General features: G+C 52.6%; 1 protein-coding gene across 2 annotated transcripts in view; it reads left to right on the top strand.

Annotated features, from left to right (window-relative positions):
• Positions 1-547: 547 nt before the first annotated feature.
• The window catches only part of GLIS1 (GLIS family zinc finger 1), a 104,004-nt gene continuing 82,097 nt past the window's right edge, over positions 548-22,454 (top strand). The window contains exons 1-2 of one of the 2 annotated variants that reach the window (XM_021941769.2): positions 548-8,351; positions 15,046-15,928. In XM_021941769.2, the coding sequence (XP_021797461.2) occupies positions 15,134-15,928 (795 nt within the window). In that variant the 5' untranslated portion in view covers positions 548-8,351; positions 15,046-15,133. The remainder of the gene's footprint in view (positions 8,352-15,045; positions 15,929-22,454) is intronic. The other variant, XM_021941770.2, reaches the window with a different exon arrangement.

Genomic DNA, 22,454 nt, shown 5'->3' with positions numbered 1-22,454 from the left:
GTAATATGGGACCCTACTAGGGAGAGAAAAGGAGGATGTGAATCCTGGGTGTTACAGACTGAATATTACTGTCCCTCTCTCAGATTCATATATTGAAACCCTAATGCCCAATGTGGCTGTGTTTGGAGATGAGGCCTCTAAGGAAGTAATTAAAGTTAAATGAGGTCATAAGGGTGGAGCCCTGATTGGATAGGACTAGTATGCTTATAAGAAGAGACACCAGGCCAGGCAGTGGCTCACGCCTATATTCCCAACAGTTTGGGAGGCCAAGGCAGGAGGATTGCTTGAGCCCAGGAGTTCAGAACCAGCCAGGGAAACATAGTGAGACCTCATCTCTAAAAAATAAAAAAATTAGCCGAGTATGGTGGTATATACCTGTAGTCCTTCCTAGCTACTTGGGAGGCTGAGGCGGGAGGATTGTTTGAGACCATGAACTTGAGGCTGCAGTGTGCTATGATCGCATCACTACACTCCAGCCTGGATGACAGCAGAGCAAGACCTTGTCTCAAAAAAAAAAAAAAAAAAAAAAATCAGAGAGCTCACTCTACTCTGCATGCCCACACTGAGGAAAGGCCATGTGAGGACATAGTGAGAAGGCTGCTGTCTGCAAGCCAGGCAGAGAGCCCTTACCAGAAACCAAAATGACTGGCCCCTTGATCTTGGACTTCTTGCCTCTGGAATTGTGAGAAAATACATTTCAGTTGTTTAAGCCACCTAGTCTATGGTATTTAGTTATAGCAGCCAGAACTGACTAGTACACTGGGGAAGCCATCAGCTGCAGCTGCTCTAAATCGCTTAACGATGTGGAGCAGTGTCTGGGTCAGCAGTGCCTTCCAAGTGTAATAGAGCTCGCCTTGGGTCCTGACTCTCCCATTTCACAGCTACAAGTCCCTTACTTGGGCAAGTCCCTTACTCTTCATCTGGAAATGGGTTTAGCAGTACTGGCATGGAAAGAGCCTAGCACTGTGTCTGGTACATAATGGGCACTCCATCAACTTTGGTATCATGGTATGTTACTAAATGAAGAAAGCAGGGTATCAGAAAGTATGAGCCGGGTGTGATGGCATGCACCTGTTGTCCTGGCTACTTAGGAGGCTGAGGTGGAGGATCCCACGAGGCCCGGAGGTCAAGACGGCAGCGAACTACGATCACGCCACGGTACCCTAGCCTGGGCAACAGAGTGAGACCCTGTCTCTAAAAGAAAAAAAAAGAAAGAAAAGAAAATACATTTATTACCCTGTTTTTTGTCAAGAATGTATATAGATGCATAGAAAATACTGCAGAGGATTATGTCTTCATGTCTGCGATGGCACTCTCTGGCTGGTGGCCTTATAGGTGATATCTATTTTCTATTTCTTGCCTAGGTACACCTTCTGATTTTTTCTACAATAAATATGTGTGAGTTTGGTAGCAGTAAGAGAGTCTGAGCGAAAGCTGGCCCCTGGCTGTGTTTATTTACACACACCACACACCTGCCGCCACATGTGTGACCCGCCCTGAGCGGCTCACTCTGGCCCTGGACCCGGCTGGACCTGTGGGCTGGCTCAGGTGTCTCCGTGGCGCCGTCCTGAGGTGAGCCTGCTCAGGTTTCACTGGCTCGAGTCCCCGTAAGTCTAGCGTAGCTTTAAAGGGGGAATTTATAGGATTCTTGCAGTCTGGGATAAGAGGTGGCGGGCAGCATAAGCCCGGTGTGAGGCCATGAGCATCAGGCCTGCCGTTCTGGAGGCCCTCCACTGAGGTTACGGCCCCCCTGGTGGCCGTGAATGCCCCAAGGTGGCTCCAGGCAAGCAGCGGGTCTCAGCTAACCCGGCTCACCGGGCTGTCCACCTTCCTACTGCTCCTCTTTCAGAAGCCCCTCTCCCTGCTGGTCTCTGGGCTTCTGGGTTTTGTGAGGAGGGAAAAGAGAGAGTGACCAGGCAGCCCAGAGAACAGAAAGGGTTAGGAGATGAACACGGCTCAGGCTCTGCCTCTGCTGCGTGTCCTGCGGTGAGTTGCTCACCCACTCTGGACCTGGGAAGTGGGAAGCACCGTGTCTCCTGCCTGTGATTCCTGAGGTGCCCCTCCTGCCAGGCCCTGGCTCGTGGGAAGCCTGGTGGAGGACTCCTGGGGCACAGAGGGCAAAGCTAGGCTCAGAGAGGGGGCTGCCACACCCATACTCAGCCTCCTGGGGAAGAGCTGCTGGCATGACTGCGTTGGCCTGGGGCTGCTCTTCCGTGGTGGCTGATGCCCACTGCCCAGGAACATAGGTCTACCCCAGCGGCTGTTGACCTTGTCTCTCTGCCTGTCCGGACAGCAGCAGAGGGCCTTTATCAAAGTGCTGCCTGTGCCAGGCACCATGCCAGAGACTCCATGTACATTACCTCACTTAATCCTAAGAGCCAGCCATCCCCTGGAGCTGGGATTCTTATCCCCATTTTATAGATGAAGAAACTGAGGCTCAGAAGGCTGAGGTGACTGTCTAGGGTCAAACAGCTAGAAAGTTAATAGTGGAGCAGGACTTCAACTTAGGTGTGTGTGTGACAAAGCTTCTTCTGCTCCCCTAAGTCACAGTGTCTGGCATATAGTAGGCACAAAAGTAAACTTGAGACAAGCCTCCCAGCCACCTACCCTCCCAGCATTTCTAAGCACCTACTGTGAGCCTTTGTGCTGGGAATGAGGGAATGAGGAGGCACATGCCTGGGGGGCCCAGGTGTCTAGAGAACACACTCACTGTGTGACTAGGGCAAGTCCTTTCTTCAATCTGGGCCCCTGTTTTCCCTTCAATATGTGAAGCAAGTTGGACAAAATCATACTGAGGGCCACACTGACATTCAGCAGCTCTGGGGCCCTGAGATCCTTGTCCTGACGGATTTCTCAGGATTGTAGGGGAGGTAGGACTTTCATTGCACTGAAAGCATCTGTGTGGCAGTAGAGAGTACTGCAGTGATGTTGTGAAGATTTAGAGAAAAACCATGGGAAGGATTTGGCACGTGCTGGGTGTGCAGAAGGTGCGCCTAAGTGGCAGCTATTTGCAGGGACTGCCAAGGCCGGGAGCTCAGGCAGTGGGGGAGACCAGGAGGGAAGGCAGGAGACCAAGGACTGTTCCAGGAAGACGTGTGCTTCTGCTGGGCTCTGAGGGCCCAAAGGGGTTTGGAAGGGTCAGGCCACCCTGACGGGATGCCGAGGATGTGTGCCTCAGAGCAGCGAAGCATCATGGATGTGTGAGATCACACCAGGTGGACAGGGGAGCCTAGACTGTAGCAGCCCCAGAGCCAGGCTGAAGGCACTTCTATTCATTGAATGCCCACCAGGAGCCAGGCCTGTGTTCAGTATTTAACAGTGATTTCACACACTCAGCTCCACCCTGTAAAATCCTCCCCATTTTACAGATGCAGGAAAAAGTACGCTCATTTCAGATATTGAATCCTGTCTCTCTCACTGCTGCATGAGATCGGGGGTTGGCAGATTAACAGCCTAGGAGCCAGCAATCTGTTTTCTAAATAAAGTTTTATTGGAACACAGTCCCACTCATTTGTTTATACACACACACACACACATATACACACATACATATATATACACACACACACACACACACATATATATATTTTATGGTACAAGGGCAGAGTTTAGTTGTGGCAGGGACTATATACTCACAAAACCTAAATCATTTACTTTTTTGCTCTTTACAGAAAAAGTTTGCTGACTAGATGGCTGAGTCAGGCAAGTCTAAGCCCTATACTTGCTGTGTGAGCTTGAGCAAATCACCTACCCTCTCTGAGCCTGCCCAGCCAACTCCTGAGGGTTGTAATGAAGCTCATAGGTGATGGCTGAAAAATGTTTTGTAAACTATAAAGTGCAGTGCCCTATCACCTGCCCAGTGCCTGATAGGCACTAAAACTGCTTGTGGGTGAAGAAGAAGGCAGTCATGATGTAGGCCTGCCTGGACCCAGCTGCTGGATGCTCCCGGGACTGCAAGGAGGCAGCCTCTGGGTCTTAGATGCTGAATGCATCATTGTCCACTCTCACGCAGACTTGGCAGGGTTCAGCATAAATTAAAATTCTTGTGGGGAGTCACCTTATATGTGGTGCCGCTTTATAGCCAAGTCATTATGGTAATTTGCAAAGCTCTCTGGTGTGTAACTAGAGCTGTTTGCTTCAGATTTGTTGGCTGTGACCTCGTTCAGGCTGCCCCATCCTGCATGTACTGAATCCCAAGTCTTGGGGGTTTGTCTTTCTGAGTCTGGCCTTAGAATCATCCAGACCTGCCCTTTCTGGGGACAGCGTGTTTCCCTTACAGGTCCCTGTCTCCCTGCCCCAGGCTCAAGGAGAAATAAAAGAAATAATTATCATCACTTTACTTTTTAAGCACTAACTGTGAGCGAGACCTCATGCCAAATGCATCATGTTCATATTCTCATTTGTCACCTCAACCTTGTGAGTTAGGTGTTAGCACCATTTTACAGATAAGAAGATTGACGCTTGATGAGAAAACCAAACCACATTCTTACCTAGCTTAAAAAGTGCCAATCCAGGCCCTGCTATGGATTTGCTGTGTGGCTGGGGCAGGCCCTTTCCTTCTCTGAGCCTTAGCTTCTTATCTATTAATGAAGTAGATGGTCAGCCAGTCCCAACTCTGACATTCTAGGATTTCTCGCTAACTTGTAAAAGTAAATACAGGACTCCATCACCCTGTAAGTCTCCAAAGGAACTTCACTTGCATGGGGAAAGCCAGACCCAAGGTTGGCTCTTGGCCCCCTGTGGCACAGAGTGAGACACGGTTGCGGATGCCAACCCCTTTTTAGGGCACCCCTGCTTCCCCAGCTTTCCCAGGGAAGGATCCATGTATCAATGCTGTCTGGAGATGGAGAGTGAACAGGAGTGGACCTCCTCCATCTGGGTCTTGTGAAGCTATTGGGGACAGGGAGACAAGACAACAGACAGGAGGCAGTGCCTACATCCTTCCTGGCAGATGTAGGCCCGTGATGGGTAGCGGTGAGAGTCCCAACAGCACTTCTGGGACACGTGTTGCAACGTTGGATGTAACTTCCAGTCTCTGAGACAGCAGGTATCCCGGGGCAGAGTCTAGGCTTTGAGAAACCAACTTTGGGCCCCGGCTATGCCAGCAATTACTATATGACCTTGAGTGGCTACTTGCTGGCTCCGGTGCTCAGTGTCCCTCTGCAAAGTTGGGAGGTTGATGTTTCTACCCAGAGCGCTGTGAGGGTCCCAGCAGACAAGGGCTTGAATGAGCCTAGAGCACTAAGTGGCACCATTCTATGACCTGAGTGGCGCCTTCCTCCCTCCTTCCCAAAGCTGGCTTGTTTATTTACTGCAGGAAAACCTTTTACTGTATCCAGAGGAAAAGAAGCTAACAGTCCTCAGTAGTTTGTTGGGTATAGACTATTTCTTCCCGTAGAAGTGATGGGTTTGATCTCCACTCAGCCCCTTCTTCCCGTGTGACCTTGGCAAACTGCTTTGACCCCTCTGAGCCTTTGTGTCCTCATCTGTCAGTGGAGTGGGCTTACCCTTCTGGCAGAATTATTGCAAAGATTAAAGCTTAGACATCATTATGATGGTTTTACTTTTTACTTTCCCAGAGGCTCTCCAACATGACCCTCATTGGAGTCAAAGGTGGGGACACTTATTTAGGGGTCTCTGGTTATTCAGCAATTGGCCAAGAGGCAGCAGATTGTGGGCTTCGAAGTCTGGGAGATCTAGGTTTGAACTGTGGCCCTGCCTCTTACAGACCCCCAGGCCTGCTCAGAGGCACAGAATCTCTTTCCAAACCTTGCCTTTCTCATCTGGGAAATGGCTGTCCTGTCCCTGCCCCACAGGGATGGACCCTTGAAGGGCTTGATGGGTGAGGGCTTGGTAGGTGCTGCCTCTCCACCCTTTCTAGGGCCTGTCTTCCTTCACTGCACACAGCCTCCTAAGTGCAGGAGGGGAGGAGTAACCCAAGGCCGCAGAGGGGCCTGGTGAGTCCTGGAAGGAAGCTCTGAACAGTACCCCCGTTAGAGACTCTGGGAGAAAGACCCTGGTGAAACTGCCCCATGTGATGATTAAGCACTCTCTGCTCCAAATGCTATTAATGGTCATAAAATTATCCACAGTTTTCTGAGGCCCAGTCCCAGGGTTTGCCTCAGTGGGACAATAAAATTGCATGCAGAAACGATTTGGAAAAAGCAAAGACGGCCAAGCAGAGACGGAGTTAAATGAGCGGCAGCCTGCTCTCATTAACTCAGGCCATTCACATTTGTTACCAGGGATTTCATTTTAATTAAAAGCCCAGTTATTAAAACATAAGCTTGTGAGGGGCTGGCCAGGCAGCAGCCAGGGCCAGTGGGAAAAAGCATTGCTTGCAGCAGGACGGGCCAGGACTGGAGCTGGGGCTGGGGCTGGGAAGGTGGCGTGGGAGCAGATGTTTGCCGAGTCCTCTCCACAGGCTCGCGTGTGACTGGGAACCTGGAGGCTCCTGTATGAGCACCTCACCTGCCCTGGGACCTTGTGAGCATTGCATGCTCATCCACAGACTGGAACGTACTCGGCAAGCACATGCCTGGTGCCTCTCCAGAGCTATGGCACGTGGCTAGTTAGCACTGAGTGCCCGGCCTCAGCACGGGGATAATAGTGTGCCGAAGGAACTGCCTTGTGGGCAGGCTAGAATTAGGGTTGAGGGACAGGGATCCTCAGGGGTGGACTCTCTAAAAGGCTTCTTATTATTACATAGCGATTAAGATGTGGGGTTTGGGTCTGACAGATCTGATCTGGAAATCCAACTCAGAGGCTTCCTAGCTGTGTGTTCTTGGGTGAGTAATTGAACCTCCCCACGCCTCTGTTTTGTCCTCTGTAAAATGGGGATAGTGAGACTCGGGCCTCCCTTGGACAGCAGTGGGGATGCTCAAGTGAGACAGTGGTGTGCGTCCCCAGCCCTGGTTCTACACAGGCTGCTCGGCAGATGCTGCTCTTGCTGATGTCCTTTGCCTCGTGGTAAGGAGTCAATCATGTTCTGGGACCAGGTTTTTTTCACGTCTTAATGGTTTATCTTTCTCAGTGTTGGCCATACTTGGGCCTATCAATCATGTTTTATTGTATCTGCAAGGCACTTTGTAATTGTTGAAGTGCTGTTTAACAATAAGAACAATTTTCCTTCTTGGCATATCTGCTAGGTTTCAGCACTGTGCCAGGGACTTTGTGCCTCTGTTCTCAGAGGCTCACAGCATCACTGGGGAACGGGTGAAACTGGCCCCATTTTACACAGGGGAAACAGGGTCCACCCTGCACAGGGATTTGTCCGAGTTATGGAATTGGTTTGGGGCAGAGTAGGTCTGTCAGCCCCCAAAGTTCATGTCCTTTCCTCCCTAGCTTTGCTCTGTGAGTTATAGGACAGCGTAAGAAGATAGAGTTTGGAGGTGTGTTTCCTTCTTTTGTAGATGAGGAAACTGAGGCCCAGAGAGGGGAAGGAGCTTCGAACAAGCACACCTGACTCTTTTGTTACACTTTATGTGGTTTTTCAGCACTTTCACATCAACTGCTTCAGTTAATCTTCCTAGAAACCCACTAGCAGGGCGAGGCAGGGCATGAAGCAGGCTGTGGAGGAATCAGGTGATAGCGAGGTATAACTGCACACTGTGTTTCTATGGTGTAACACAATTTGGAAGGCAACGTAGACTGAGCTTTTGTGTTAACAGTACCAGATGCTGTTTAGTGAGCACCTACTCCTTGACATCCACATGTCAGCCCTGCTCCCTCTGGCCTGTGGGCAGCAGCGCAGCCGAGCAGCCACCCGCCCCAGCTGGTGTTCTCACACCTTGCCTCATGAGCACCATGTGGTTAACATGAGGATAATACACTGTTCGCTCCAAGAGACTCGGAGTTTCTCTTGTTTACCAGTGTTTCCTGCACCTAGAACAGTGTCTGTACATAGGAGGTGTCCAGTGTTCATGTAACAGTCATTTAACCACCAGAGACCCAGCATCCCTACCTGAGAATGGAGGATTTTATTATCGATCCTGCTGGTGGTTGTGGGAATTAGATGAGGTATCCTGGAACCTTGCATGCAGCAGGGATGCAGTGAGTGTTGGCTCTGGGCGCCCTGTCCCTTGCTGTACCCCAGGGACTGCCCTCTCCCCACACCCCTCAATAGGCTGTTCATATTCACTGTATCCCTCTCTCCCTGTCTTTCTCTGCCTAGTGAATGGAAGCTACGGCCACTGCACCCCGGGCTCAGAGAAGAGCCTGCTGGACCTGGACCTTGCTGAGGGCCCTGGCCCCACCTGCTGCCAGGGCCTGTTTCTCCCTGCAGGAAGCCCGCCACCTCGGGCTCACCCCCAAGCTTGTGAGAGGCTGCTGCATTTTCCCCACCCTAACAGGTAGGTGTGGGCAGCTGCTTTCTGTGGACACTCCCAGGAGGCCCCAGGACCAAGGGCGTCAGGCCTCACCTCCTGTGTTTAGCTGGGGGGACACATGGGGAAATGGAGGCACGAGGGGCCCGTAGCTCAGAAGCGGCTGCCTGGCCTAGATCCTGCACCTCCTGCTTTGCCTTCTGAGAGACACAGGGATGGTTCTGTTGAGGTGTTTCCCTGCCGAATAAGCAGACGGAGCTTTTCACAGAGAATCAATCATTTCAGAAGAGGAAGATTCATGGGTAGGTTGGGGAAGGAAAACCCAGCTCAGAGTTTATGGAGTGTCAAACCCTGAACTGCTGATAGGGCAGAGAGGGATTCCTCCCACGTGCCATCTCTGCCCCAGGAGACCACGGCCCACAAAGCCCTGCTGGGTAGCTGTCTGCTCAGTGCCTGCATACTTCCAGTGCCAGCCACCCTGTCTCATTAGGGTGTGCATTGGGCTGACACCCGCCTCCTACAGCTTCTCCTGGGGTCTCAGTTGTGTCTTTGTCTTAGTCTGTTTTCTGTTAGATATTGACAGAATACCTGGCACTGGGTAATTTATAAAGAAGAGGAATTTACTTCTTATAGTTTTGGAGGCTAAGTCCAAGATTGGGGGGCTGCATCTGGTGAGGCCCTTCTTGCTGGCTGGGCCTCTGCAGAGTCCTGAGGTGGCACAGGGCATTACCTGTGAGGGGGCTGAGCACGCTAGCTCGGGTCCCTCTCGTTTTATAAAGCCACCAGTCCCGCTCCCATGATCATCCTTTAACCCGTGAACGGATTCATCCATACATGAGGCAGAGCCTTCATGACCCAACCCAGTCACCTTTTAAAGGCCCCACCTCTCAACACTGCCACATTTGGGATTAAGTTTCAGCATGAGTTTGGGAGGGAACAGATATTCAAACCATAGCAGCCTTGGTGCTCTCTGGTTTGCTGACAGTCAGGTCAGTCACAGACAGGCCTCTGTGCACACGAGCTTAGCCCCAGGCCTCTCACCCACTGCCTGGGGCTGCTGGCCTGAGGCCTGCTTCACAGACCAGAGATTCTAAACATTTGCCCAGTGGCTGGTTTGCAGTTTATTCCTTCACCAGCCATTTGTCAAGTGCCTGTCATGTGCCAGGCACTGTGGTCGGTGCTGGGAGCATCTTGGTGAAGGAAGCAAAGATCTCCCCCGATGGAGTTTACGTTCTTGTGGGAGCCCCACAGTGGAGAAATTCCTCAATAGAAGGATGCTGTTCTTCCCAAGTGCAACCATTTTCCTTTGAGAATTTAGATTCCTTCTGGCTTCCTTTGATATTAGTAAAACTTCTGATTTTAGGCGTGTATTCATTTGTTTAGGCTGCCATAGCAAATGCCAGGGACTAAGTGGTTTAAACAAGAGAATTGTGCTTTCTCACCATTCTGGAGACTAGAAGTGCAGGACTGAGGTGCCAGCAGGTTTGGTTTCTTCTGAGGCCTCTCTCCTTAGCTCACAGGTGGCCGTCTTGTCACCGAGTCCTCATGTGGCCATCCCTCGGCCTGTGCCCTAACTCCTTTTTTTTTCTTTTTTTTTTTGAGACAGGGTCTTACTCTGTCACCCAGGCTGGGGTGCAGTGGCACGATCTCGGCTCACTGCAAGCTCCGCCTCCCGGGTTCACACCATTCTCCTGCCTCAGCCTCCCAAGGCTCCCAACCTCCCAGGCTCAAGTGATCCTGCCACCTCAACCACTCCAGCAGCTAGGACTACAGGCGTATGCCACCACGCCTGGCTAATTTTTTGTAGAGACAGGGTTTCACTGTGTTGGCCAGGCTGGTCTCAAACTCCTGGGCTCAAGCGATTCACCTGCCTCAGCCTCCCAAAGTGCTGGGATTACAGGCATGAGCCACCGTGCCCGACCCTCATTTCTTATAAGAACACCTGTCTTATCAGAGTAGGATCTCACCCTTATGACCTCGTTTAGCCTTAATTATTTATTTAAAGGCTGTATCTCCAAACACGGTCACACTGGGTGTTAGGGCTTCAACGTATAAATTTTGGGGGCACACAAATCAGTCCATAGCAAGGATGAAGCGTCTTTTAGACTTTGAGCTGTGCATTGTTTGGTGACAGTCAAATGCATTTATCTACTGGATTCTTCTCTGGAGGCTCTCCAGTGGTATCCAATTTCCCTGGTGAAATTCATTCTATTATCTCTCAGGGTAGAAGCTGTGCTAATCTAGGAAAAGCTAAGGAAGAGGATTTTTTTTTCTTTTGCTAGAGACGGTCAGAAATATCATTTGTCATTTTGAATATCATTTTGACAATTTACGGCACAGGAGAGTCTGTATGTAGAATTCTACGCCGGCATCAGTCTAAGTTGCTGTGCCCCCATACCCTCCCTATTAAATTGAATTTAATAGGGTTGAATTTGAGCTGACACTTTCAGACTCACTCATTTTCCTAAAGGAAAACAGATCCCCACCCCTGTGCCACACCTGATCCGAATTCCGTGCCTTCCCCCAACCGCCCAATGGGCTTATGTTTGGGGCCCCTTCTCTCCACTCTTGGTGCCTGCCCCTCCCAATCTCAGGACCCTGCAACTAGCGCCTGGGCTTCTGCGCCAGCCGTCTCCTTGCCTCCAGCCTAACTCTCTAATACTAATAAAAATAGCCCCAGTTTCCTGAGTGACTCCTTCGGGTGTACATTCTCTTATTCAGTCCTCATGGTCCCAGGAGGCCCAGATCCTACGGCTAATAAAAAATGATGGTGGTGTGCTTACTGCGCACTACACCCCAGGCCAAGCACTTTTCTTTTTTTTTTTTTTTTTGAGACGGAGTCTCATTGTGTCGCCCAGGCTGGAGTGCAGTGGCACGATCTCGGCTCACTGCAAGCTCCGCCTCCCGGGTTCACACCATTCTCCTGCCTCAGCCTCCCAAGTAGCTGGGACTACAGGCACCAGCCACCACGCCCAGCTAATTGTTTGTAGTTTTTTTCTTTTTTCTTTCTTTCTTTCTTTTTTTTTTTTTTTTAGTAGAGATGGGGTTTCACTGGGCCGAGCACTTTTTATGCATTAATGCTCTCAACCCCCAACTGCCGTTGAGTGGGGAAACTGAGGCTAGAGAGGCTACATAACCAGTTCTGTTCACCAGAACTCTACCTACTCCTCAGCAGAATGTAAATGTTCTCTCAGGGGACTGGTCCACAGACTCCCCTATTGGAAGGGGAGCTGCCCAAGGTTAGGGACCTGGTCTTCCCCACTCCTTCAGCGTCACCTAGCACAGAGTGAAAAGCCTGTTGAGTGAAATCACTGACCCTTCATTCAGACTACAGTTGCTGACCCCTCAGGGGCATGAAATCTGAGATCCCTACCTCTCCCCTGAGTCTCTGCTGGAGAAACACTGACTATCCCAATCTCAGCAGCTCCCTTCCAGGGTCCAGGATTATGGACAGAAGAACATGTGCATCTCTGATACTTAGAACATTGAAGCTGTAAGGAATGTAATAGTCATCAGACGAAATCATTCTATAGACAAAGCTGGAGCCCCAACCTTCTGAGTCACACAGATCCAGATTCCAGTTCCTGCTCTATCACTGCCTTGCAGGCTCGGGCAGGTCGCTTCAGTTTTCCTAAGTGTAAAACAGATAGCGGAATCTCCCGTGAGGCGTGTAGTCATGTATTCAGCAGATACTACCACGTCTTCTGCTGTGCTAGGATTGCATTAGATGACCCTTGGGAAGGCACCCGGCACGTTCAGCAGCTCAGCAGTTGTTCACTCTGTCTAGAGACCCAGGCTTGCAGTTTCTAGAGATGTGATGGGAGTTGTCCTGGGGTGCACAGGGCTCAGCAGCAGAGCCAGGCCGGAACCACTTCCTGGGCCTCACAGTACAGTGGAGGAAGGGAGGCAGTACTTCCTCAGTGCATATGGGGAGCCACAAGACACCAAGGCCTGAGTCACCCTCCCGACCTGATGCTGCGCAAGGTTTTGCTGTCAGTCTTAGTCACTTGGGTAACTCAGTCACAGAAGCTACCGCTGTTCTCTTCTCTTGGTGTTGGTTGATTTACCTGAAGCCATTTTCAAGGGACTGCTCCAAACAGATGTTTTCCTGGCCGAACTCCTGCCCATGCCTGCCTTTGCCAGGCCCAGGATCACAGTCCCCTGAGGAGCAGCTCTGCTTTTATTTATTTATTTTTGAGATGGAGTCTCGCTTTGTTGCCCAGGCTGGAGTGCAATGGCACGATCTTGGCTCACTGCAACTTCTGCCTCCTGGGCAAGCAGTTCTCCTGCCTCAGCCTCCTGAGTAGCTGGAATTACAAGCGTGCATCACCATGCCTGAATAATTTTTGTATTTTTGTAGAGACGGGGTTTCTCCATGTTGGTCAGGCTGGTCTCAAACTCCTGACCTCAGGTGATCTGCCCACCTCGGCCTCCCAAAATCCTGGGATTACAGGTATGAGCCACCGCGCCTGACCTGCTTTTATTTTTTTTAAGCCCTATAAAGTTACCACTTTTCCATCAGATCTTTAAGATACTCAGAGCTTTCTGCTGGCAATGGTGGGGGCAGTGTGCCCAGCCCTGGGGAGAGGAGATGCGTGTTTGCTGTCTACCTTGGACTCAAACCTCCTTCTGACTCCCCCAATGACCACTTAGATTATGGTTCTTGGGAGGGAAGAGGTCGCTAGGTGTAGTTGAGAAACAAACAGAAAAGCCCTTCCCCTTCCCCTTCATTCAGGGGGAGCTTCAGGTCAGTTCAACATAGGAAAAAACACCTGCACTCCAGAGAAGGGGAATGGGGGTTCTGGCCAGGCCTGGCCCCGGCTTGCTGCTGTACGCCTGCGTGCAGGCCTTGCGCCCTCTCAGCCCCTTTCCCACCTGTGTGTGATGCGATTGGAGCCCATGCTGTCTGAGGGCCTCCAGACTCTGGCTTTCCCTCTTCCCTGTCCATTCCCCTCGCCTCTACCTCATGACTGGAGACGGGGATGCTGCAGCTGCAGGGAGCCACAGATAGAGGGGCTGGAGCTGCAAGGCCATCTTGGGAAACCGAGGGACAGGTGATGACCCCACAGCTCTGGCTTCAGAGAGCCCCAAGACAGTGGCGGTAGAACAGCAGCGAAAAGAGCTCCCTTCACCCTGCCATCCCCCTCGCAGAGGGCTGTCACGGGGCCATCTCACTCGATCTGGCAGCCAGCCTCTAAGGTAGACTTAGCCCCCATTTTACGGGCAAGGAAACTGAGGTTCAGATGGGATGAGGTGGCATGGGGTGTTCTAGCCAGACTTCAGGCATAGCATCAGGCTTCCTGTTCTGCCTAGCCAGCCAGAGGGGCTTCCTGACCCTCAGCCCCGCCTCACCTTCCTGACCTTTCCCCTTTTCAGAGTGCTCTGGTGACAGGCAGGCCCTGCCGTCCCTCTCTGCACCTTACCTGGTCCCGCCACTCAGAATGGTGGAAGCATCAGTGCAGGAATCTCCTTGCGTCCTTTAAGCCTGGCCTCCTGCGCAGTGGCGGAGGGAATGCTCCACATCTGGGAGAGGCCCTCTGGACACCTGTATCCCACCTGTGTGGTGAAGACAGTCACCTGGCAAACCGCAGCCGTGCCCACATATCCACCCTTGCTCTCATGGGAAGGATCCACCTGATGTCCCAGAGGAGGAGAAAGGCCCAGGATGGCAAAGGACGTTGCCCAAGTTTGCATGGCTGAATGTGGCTGAGCCTGATCTCAAACCCACGTACTCCCATGGGCTGCCCTGCCTGGCCTGCACCATGGCTTTTCCCCAAAATCGCAGTTTCATGCAGACACATTGTGAGGGCCTGAATCCCTGGGACCCCTCAGAAGCTTTGCCTCAGTTCCTCCTGAGACACCCCCACCAGGACTGCACTTCACACTCCCGCATGCACTGACATTAACAGTGGAAAGGCCAGGCTGCTTGGGGCAAAGTGTCATACGATTAGCATTTGTGGAAGTTAAGCTAGATTACAAAAATTAAGAAAGACTTAAGGGACATGTAAGTGGAATTTAATATACCCTGGATCTGGGTGTTCCTCAAAATGCCAGCCTCAGCCTTCTTCCTGGAGAACTCACTAGAAGGCCACGGAGAGGGAGCAGGGAAGCCCCTGGGAGGCAGGATGGCGTGGCATTCGGGGCTGGGTAGGGGTGCTGAGCTTTGGTAAAAGGATGCAAGGTCCTCCTTCCTGGTGGTCTCACCATATTCACCCTGGAGTGCATGTTATGACCTTGGCTCCCTGCAGCCTCAACCTCCTGGGCTCAAGCGATCCTGCTACCTCAGCCTGCCAAGTAGCTGGAACTACAGGTGCACAACCACACACCTGTCTAATTTGTAAATTTTTTTGTAGAGATAGAGTCTCACTATGTAGCCCAGGCTGGTCTTGAACACTCCTGGACTCAAGCAGTCTTCTTGCCTTGACTTCCCAAAGTGCTGGGATTATAGGCATGAGCCATTGTGCCTGGCCTCCTGCCTCTTCTTTCCTTCCCCAGCCCTCCTCTTCCTCTCTCTCTCTCTCCCCATTTTCCTTTATACTCTGTCTTGTTTTCCAGACAACCAATCTGTAGGTGCTGTTTCTCTGCCTTCAGCCTTCAGCCTCTGTTTCCTGCCCTGGGCTTGTCCATTCCTTGGTCCTCAGCTTCCCTGTCTGCCCCCGCCTGGGCCTTCCCTCTGTGGCATGCCCAGCCTCTCATGACCTCTCTGGCCACTGTCTTCCAGGTCGCCCAGACCCCAGGCCACCTATGTGAACGGCAGCCTCCCAACCACACAACACATCAAACAGGAGTCGCTGCCCAACTACCAAGCCATGGCAGAGGCCCGCACGTCCCTGTCTGCCCACTGTCGGGCCCCGCCGGCCACTTGCCTGCACCCAGACCTGGACCTCCCGGGCCGAAGCCTCACCACCCCTGCGCCTTCCTGCTACCTTCTGGGCAGCGAACCCAGCTCTGGCCCTGGCCCCCAGCCCGAGGCCCACCTCCCTGAGGGCAGCCTGAAGCGCTGCTGCCTCTTGGGCCTACCCCCCACCTCCCCAGCCTCCTCCTCACCCTGTGCCTCCTCCGACGTCACCTCCATCATCCGCTCCTCCCAGATGTCTCTGGTCACCTGTGTAAATGGACTCCGGAGCCCCCCTCTGGCGGGAGACCCCGGGGGCCCTTCCAAGCGGGCCCGGCCTGGCCCTGCATCGACGGACAGCCATGAGGGCAGCTTGCAACTTGAAGCCTGCCGGAAGGCGAGCTTCCTGAAGCAGGAACCCGCGGATGAGTTTTCAGAGCTCTTTGGGCCTCACCAGGAGGACCTGCCGCCCCCCTATCCCCTGTCTCAGTTGCCGCCTGGCCCGAGCCTTGGAGGCCTGGGGCTGGGCCTGGCGGGCAGGGTAGTGGCCGGGCAGCAGGCGTGCCGCTGGGTGGACTGCTGTGCAGCCTATGAGCAGCAGGAGGAGCTGGTGCGGCACATCGAGAAGAGCCACATCGACCAGCGCAAGGGCGAGGACTTCACCTGCTTCTGGGCTGGCTGTGTGCGCCGCTACAAGCCCTTCAACGCCCGCTACAAGCTGCTCATCCACATGCGGGTGCACTCGGGCGAGAAGCCCAACAAATGCATGGTGAGTTCCCACTGGCCACCAGGCCTCACCCCAGCCCCTCTGGCACAGCAGCACCCACCCAGTGCCCCAGGAGAGGCCACCTGGGACTCCTTCCTCGGGGCTGACTGAGATCCCTGTGGTCATGGAGGGAAGGACCCATGCTGTGGATGTAGCCACTGGTGAAGATGGTCACTGCCCCTGTCACTGGAAACTGTGGCAGAGGGGCCCTCATACTCATCAGGTGCCCAGTCCCCCACCCTGAGGCATTAGATATATCTTAGCATGCCACAGGACCCAGGGCTGTGTGCACGTGCGATTGGAAAAACAGGTGTGGCCACCCTCTTCTTCCATGTGTTTGCTCCATGTCCCACCTACTGGTGGCCAAATGAGATGTGGAGAACATGCTCTCCTCCAGCACTAGGCCCTCACCGCCACCCATCCCAGTGAGATTCCCTGGGCCTTCTGGTGCTGCCTACAGCCTTGGCTTCCACCAAGGAACAGTGGGGCCTCACAGGCACCCGGCTGGAGAGCTGTGGGTCCCCAGGGCAGGCTTTGGGCTGGGGCCCAGGATTACTAGCTAAGGCCCTGGGTCGTACCAGCGGCGTTCTTCCTGGAGTTGAGACAGGTTTCTGGCACTAGCATTATGCGTGCATGCGCACGTGCGCACACACATGCATGCACGCACACACACACACGCACGCATATTAACTGTGGGTACACAGGCCTCTGGCCCTTATGATGGGTCATTTCTGTGACAGGTCATTTCTGTCCCGTCTGTGGGGGAATAGCTGTATCAGAGGCTAGGAGCACTCCCTGATACACTCAGCCTAACTGCTGTGCCACCTCCGAGGCCCAGCCAGCCCACCAGGAGAGGTACCTGCCCAGAGCTGGACCTCAGGGTGTGCTTGGTGATGAGAAACATGGGCCACCAGGGCCACTGCCCAGCCCACCCAGGCATCAGGGCAGCAGCGTGGCTGGTGTGCTGGGGCTGGTGCCATAGCCAAAGTCAAGCTGTTTCACACTTGCACATTGACACTGTCATTGGACCCCCACTCATGGAGCACTTGGTCTGGGAAGGGGCATAGTGTCCCCACTCAGAGCCCAGGGTGACATTGTAGGGGCCAGGAAGGAGGCAGGACACACTGGCAGTCAGCAGCATAAACTCTGTCCTCCTGTGGGCCCCACCCACCTGTGGAGCTGGGAGCGGGGCGTCGGACAGGTTCTGTTTCTGCAGCTTCAGGAGGCTGGGTCTTGAAGGAGGAGAAAGAGTTTGCTTTGTAAACAAGTGAGCAGCAGTGAATGGCCTGTGCGGAGGGGAGGCAGGAGGAGGGAGCTTGTGGTTAGCATTCTGGTGTGTGGAGCAGTGGTAGGGAGAGTGCACTGGACGGGCTGAGACTTTGACTTTACCTTGTGCCTTTGGGCTGACAGGATGCTGGAGGAAGCCTGGTGGCTGGGCCAGCCCCTAGCGATGCCCTGGCTTGTCTGGGGGTCCTGTGACACATGACCCTGCCTAGAAGGAGTTGACCAACAGACAGCACGCAGGCCAGGCCAGGGCTGCTGGGAACCAGCTGGGCCCCCATCTCTCCCCGAGACCCTGGAGCTGACAGCTGCTGAGCCACAGTTCTCCTTCACAGATTCTCTCTTATGGGTGAGCCCATGGGTGCCTGTGGGGGCCTAGGTGGAGGCTCTGTGACCCGAAGAAACCTTGACAAGACTCCATAGGACACTGTCTTACACCTGGATTCTGTCTGTGGTTAGTGGTCTTCTCACAGTGAGGCCTCTGTGCGGAATCACGGCATCCAGAAGAGTATCTGTGTTGGACATGCGGGAACTTGGAGAGGATCTAGGCCTTCCCCGTCCACTTTCTAGCTTGGGAAGCAGGGCCCAGCGAGGGGTCAGAGGGGCCCGGGTTACTCAGTGCGGACTCAGGGTCTCTCTCTCTGGGGCCAGGCTGCCAGGATTTCACTTGATTCCACAGACTTCACAGGACCCTGGCTTATACTGGCTGAGGCCTGACTCTGGGGACCCAGACTTGGACCTGCCATGGTCCTTGCCCTGGGGACGCTCATGCTCAGAGATGGGTGGGAGATGAGTGGCAGGTCCTGGGATGGAGTTTGCATAGGCCCAGGGAAGGAAGGCCCAGAAGGACTTCATGGAGGAGGTGATATCAAGCTATGTCTACACTCATCTATCAGTATTAATCCTTACAAGTCCTGTAAAACCAAGGGTTTTTACAGATGAAGAAACAAAGGTTGGGTGGGGTCTGGCAGGCCTTCCACTTGCTCCCATGAGAACACTTGGTCTTGCCTCTTCCAGGGTTTAGGATTGTGGTGATGATAATACTGGAAAGCAGCTTCCAAGTGCAGACTGTGAACCGGTGCTATTCTAAGTGACAACTCTACCTGGTCCTCAACACAACGCTGTGGGGTAGATACTGTGAACCCCCGTTTTACAGATGAGGAAACTGAGGCTCAGGAAGATTGCATGATTTGCCCCAGGTCACACAGCTAGTTGGAAACAATAACAGTTATAATAAGAATAGAGGCTAAGAATAATAATGGTAATAAAAATAACTTGCTCAGGGTTACACAGTTAGTAACCATTGGAATGGGACTCGAGCCTGCATCTTTCTAAACTGCAATGCTCTTGTTTGTGTAGATCTGCTAAACTGACTATTCTCTGGGCTCTTATGGCCGGCCCCACTAGGTGTCACCATCTGGAGACAGCAGCAGTGATCTGGGCTTCGGAGGCTTGTCAGAGCCTCCCCTGGACTCCTCTTGCCTGCGGTGGGGTGGGCGTGCTCCCCCTCCTCCATGATGCTAGTACGGTGGGTAACCCAGGGGAAGGGGTGGGCCTCAACCAGCACCCAGATAAGTAAAATCTCCCTTCCCTGTAAAATTATTAATTTTTCATGACAGGCCTCTGCTACCATGCACTGTAATAGACAAAGGAATTTTGGACCCAGAGCCTCTGGAGAACAGGAAATAGATGAGACATTTTGATTGAAGAGTAAATGGCCCACTAAAATAGCAGTTAATCCTTTTATTATCTTTCCAGCAGCCGTTTCCACAGTTCTTTCATGAGGTAAGCCTCCCCCACCCCTTCTGACTGGAACACTCCCATTCTCGCAGCTGGCTTACATTTAGCCAGCAGAGCCTCTGCTCCTGCACCAGGCAGGCCTCAATGTGCTGAGAGGAGCCCTGCTCCCCTCTGCCTGAGCATCTTAGTCCTTAGGCCAGGCCTGGGACTAGGGACTTGCTGGGCCCCCAGGGTCAATGGCACCATCCATCCCCCACCCTGCCCTCTGCACGGCCCATCCACACTGTCCAGAGGAAGCTCCCTAATCTTTTTGCAATATCCTGTTATGTTTCTTACGTTGCCCGAGTTGTCTCAGCCTTATTAAATGTGAGGCTTCGTCTGTGTTATGATAACAAGGTTATGCATCCAACCCAAATACTGACGCGACGCCTCCAAGACGTTAACTTTGAACAGATTAATTTCATGCTTTCTTAGGTTGGTTCTCCCAGACGGCCGGAATTCTGATTGTCTGCAACTGCAGAAATTAGCAGACTGTAGCTTGCTTTTCTCCACATCAAGGAGAGAGGCAGAGTGAAAAAGGAAGTCATGACAATGCCCTTCTCCACCTTGGGTTTTATAAAACAACAATAGGCATGAGAAGAGTCCCATACTTTGGTGAGGAGTTTTACCAAAGCTGTGAGCGCAGTCCGGAAGGCATGTGCAGAGGTGAAAAGCCCAGGTCTGGAGTCACACAGACCTGGAACCCAGCCTGGTTTAGTCACTTGGCAGCTGTGTGGCCTCGTGCTGGTGACTTACCCTTTCTGAACTACAGCATATTCGATTGTAAAATGGAGCAATAATAGTACTTGCCTTTTAGGGTTGTTGTGATTAGGGATAAAAGAGATGATGTAAGGGAAGGTGCTTGCTTCCCCATCACACTCCAGCATTGATCTCAGGTGATGTGTACAGTCGCCCTGGGGCTTAGAACAGGGTTATTTACAGCTGATTTATAGATGAAGAAACTGTGGCTCAAAAGAGCCCATCAATGGATGGCAGGGGCTGGACTTGAGACTCTGTAGCAGTCTCTGCTGTCAGTAGGGTGGGCAGGGCAGTGTGTGGGCCGTTGCTCTGGGCAGGGCAGGCACTCTGCTTGCCTTTTGATATCTGCCAGGGATCCCTGATTCTTTGCATCTTGTTCATTGGCAGTCGTTTGCAGATCACCTGCTCTGAGTCAGACAGTGTCTGCGCAGGGGGCCTGGAGCTAGGCTGGGGCAGCTGGACCTGTGGCCCAGGAGGCCCATGCGTGTCCTCCCAGTCCTCATGAGCTGCTGGAGTCTTGGGCTGGGTTTCATCCTGCCCAGCTTCCTCTGGCCACTGCAGCTGCACTGGCCACTGGTCTCCACTCCTTACACCCCTCTCCACTGTTTGCCAGTCTGTCCCAGGTGCCTTTGAATCTAGGGCCAGAGAAATCGATCTGGTTGAAAGCTGAGTTTTATGGATTGGCCTTAACTAGCCAGGGAACTCAGAACACAAGCCACCTGGTTGGACCTGCTGGGAGGGCCTTGTCCTCCTAGCCTGGGCCAAACTTGAGGTCATTCCCCAGAATGCTGGGGCTTCTGGCCTTCCCTTTTGCCTTGCCCCAAACCTTTACCCCTCCTCCCCCAACCCCTGAGAAACAAAATCCTGGGTGCTGGGAGGGGCGAGGGAGCTAAAGGGAATTGCTCCTTACTGAGATTCAGAGATTGTTTTATCCTGGCTCAATGCGAGCCGTTCCCTGTCTGTTGTTTTGACCACCTAGCTGGGCATGGTGGTACATGCCTGTAGTCCCAGCTACGTGGGAGGCTGAGGCAGGAGGATCACTTGGGCCAGGGAGTTTGAGGCTATACTGAGCTATGATCGCACCACTGCACTCCAGCCTGGGTGACAGAGTATGACCCTGTCTCAAAAACAAAAACCTCTGAGCCCAGAGAGGCCAAATCACTTTCCAAGATCACACAGTCTGCCACGTGGCAGGAGGTAGATACCAGCCATATCTGCTGACCTGCCCTGCCAGTATTAACTGGAGAGAGGTTTGACTGGGATTCTGGGCTCATATGCCATGGAATAGCCTGAGGGAGAAGAGAATTAATATATTCTGAGACATACCATGTCCAACCATGAATTACCATGCCCAGTTTACAGAAGAAAAAACTATATTTTTGAAGTTCGCAGGCAAAATGGCTTGCTCTGCATGACCTGCCTCAGCTGTATGATCTGCCTCAGTTGTATGACCTCCCTGGCCCATTCTAATGGGTCACACTGCCTTCTACCTATCCACCTTTGCCCAGCCTCTTCCTTCAGAAGAACAGAGCCACTGCTGTGCTTTTCAAATCACAGTGGGTGGAGTCCCTGTGCATCTGCTGCCCTCTGCCCCCTGCCCAACATCTTGAGACCAGCCCTATGGGCTTGAGCATTTTAAGGCCAGCAGACACCCCTGACTCATTGCAACATCTGAAGCTCATCCCAGGGATTACCCAGGACCCTGAAATGGATGAGTGGCAGGTCGACCAGTTCATCTCATCGCATACAGACAGAGAACAGGGAAGACAGACTCAGAGAGGGTGGTCAGGGGCCCAGGACTGCACAGCAAGTGTGCATCAGTGGGCAGGGAAGGTTCCCTGAATGGGCTGATAACCGAAAGTCAGAGAAGGTTTAAGCTGTGGGAAAGTGACCCTCCAGTTAGGAAAGAATCATCCCCCTGAAACACTTGCCTTGCTTTGGTGTGCCAGGCCTCGTGCTAGGAGCTGGGGGTGCAGAGATGAAGATGCTGTGATGTGAGACTTCTGGCATTGTGGGAAGAACACTGCTTTTGAGTCTTGTGATATTATTGCTGGATGATGGAGGGAGGGAGGGGAGCCAGGAGCTGAGGTTTTGCAGCCTGGCTTTATAAGCTTGGCCAGGTTGATCAAGTGGGACGGGATCATTGTTGAGACGCTTGTCGGGTGATTTTCAGTTTATGTAGTGCTTCCACATGCATGATCTCAGCCCTCAAAATATTCATGGAGACTGGAATTATGATCCCCGTTTTACAGGTAGGGTAAGGACAGTCCAGTTCTGGCCCAAGTTCAGGTCCAAATGCATGGTGGGGTCAGATTGAAACCCAGGTCTCAGTCTAACTCCAGAGACTGTGTGCTAGCCACGACCCCAGGCCACCTCCCAGGCATAGAATCATCAGTCTGTTTACAAATATTGAGAGAATATCCAGATGTGAAACTCATTCAGCAAGCTGTCACTGAGTACCTGCTGTGTGCCCCCTGGCTGGGCCCTGGGGGTCACAGAAAGGAATCAAATCCTGTCTGGTCTCAAGGATCCGTCAGCCAAGTGGGGAAGTTAATGGATATTGCATGTAACTATTTTTCTCAAAAAGCCAGCGCCCCAGTCACCTTGAGAGCCTGTTGCCTGCTGACTTGATGGGTCCTTTGTTCTGTCTTGGAGTAGAGAACACCTCATGGGTTGAAAAGTAAAACATTTCACTCTCTTTAGAATAAAT

Source organism: Papio anubis, chromosome 1 (genome assembly GCF_008728515.1).
Source record: "Papio anubis isolate 15944 chromosome 1, Panubis1.0, whole genome shotgun sequence".
NCBI classification, from domain to species: Eukaryota; Metazoa; Chordata; class Mammalia; order Primates; family Cercopithecidae; genus Papio; species Papio anubis.
Note: the sequence above shows the minus strand (reverse complement) of the source record. Positions and strands in the feature narration are given on the sequence as shown.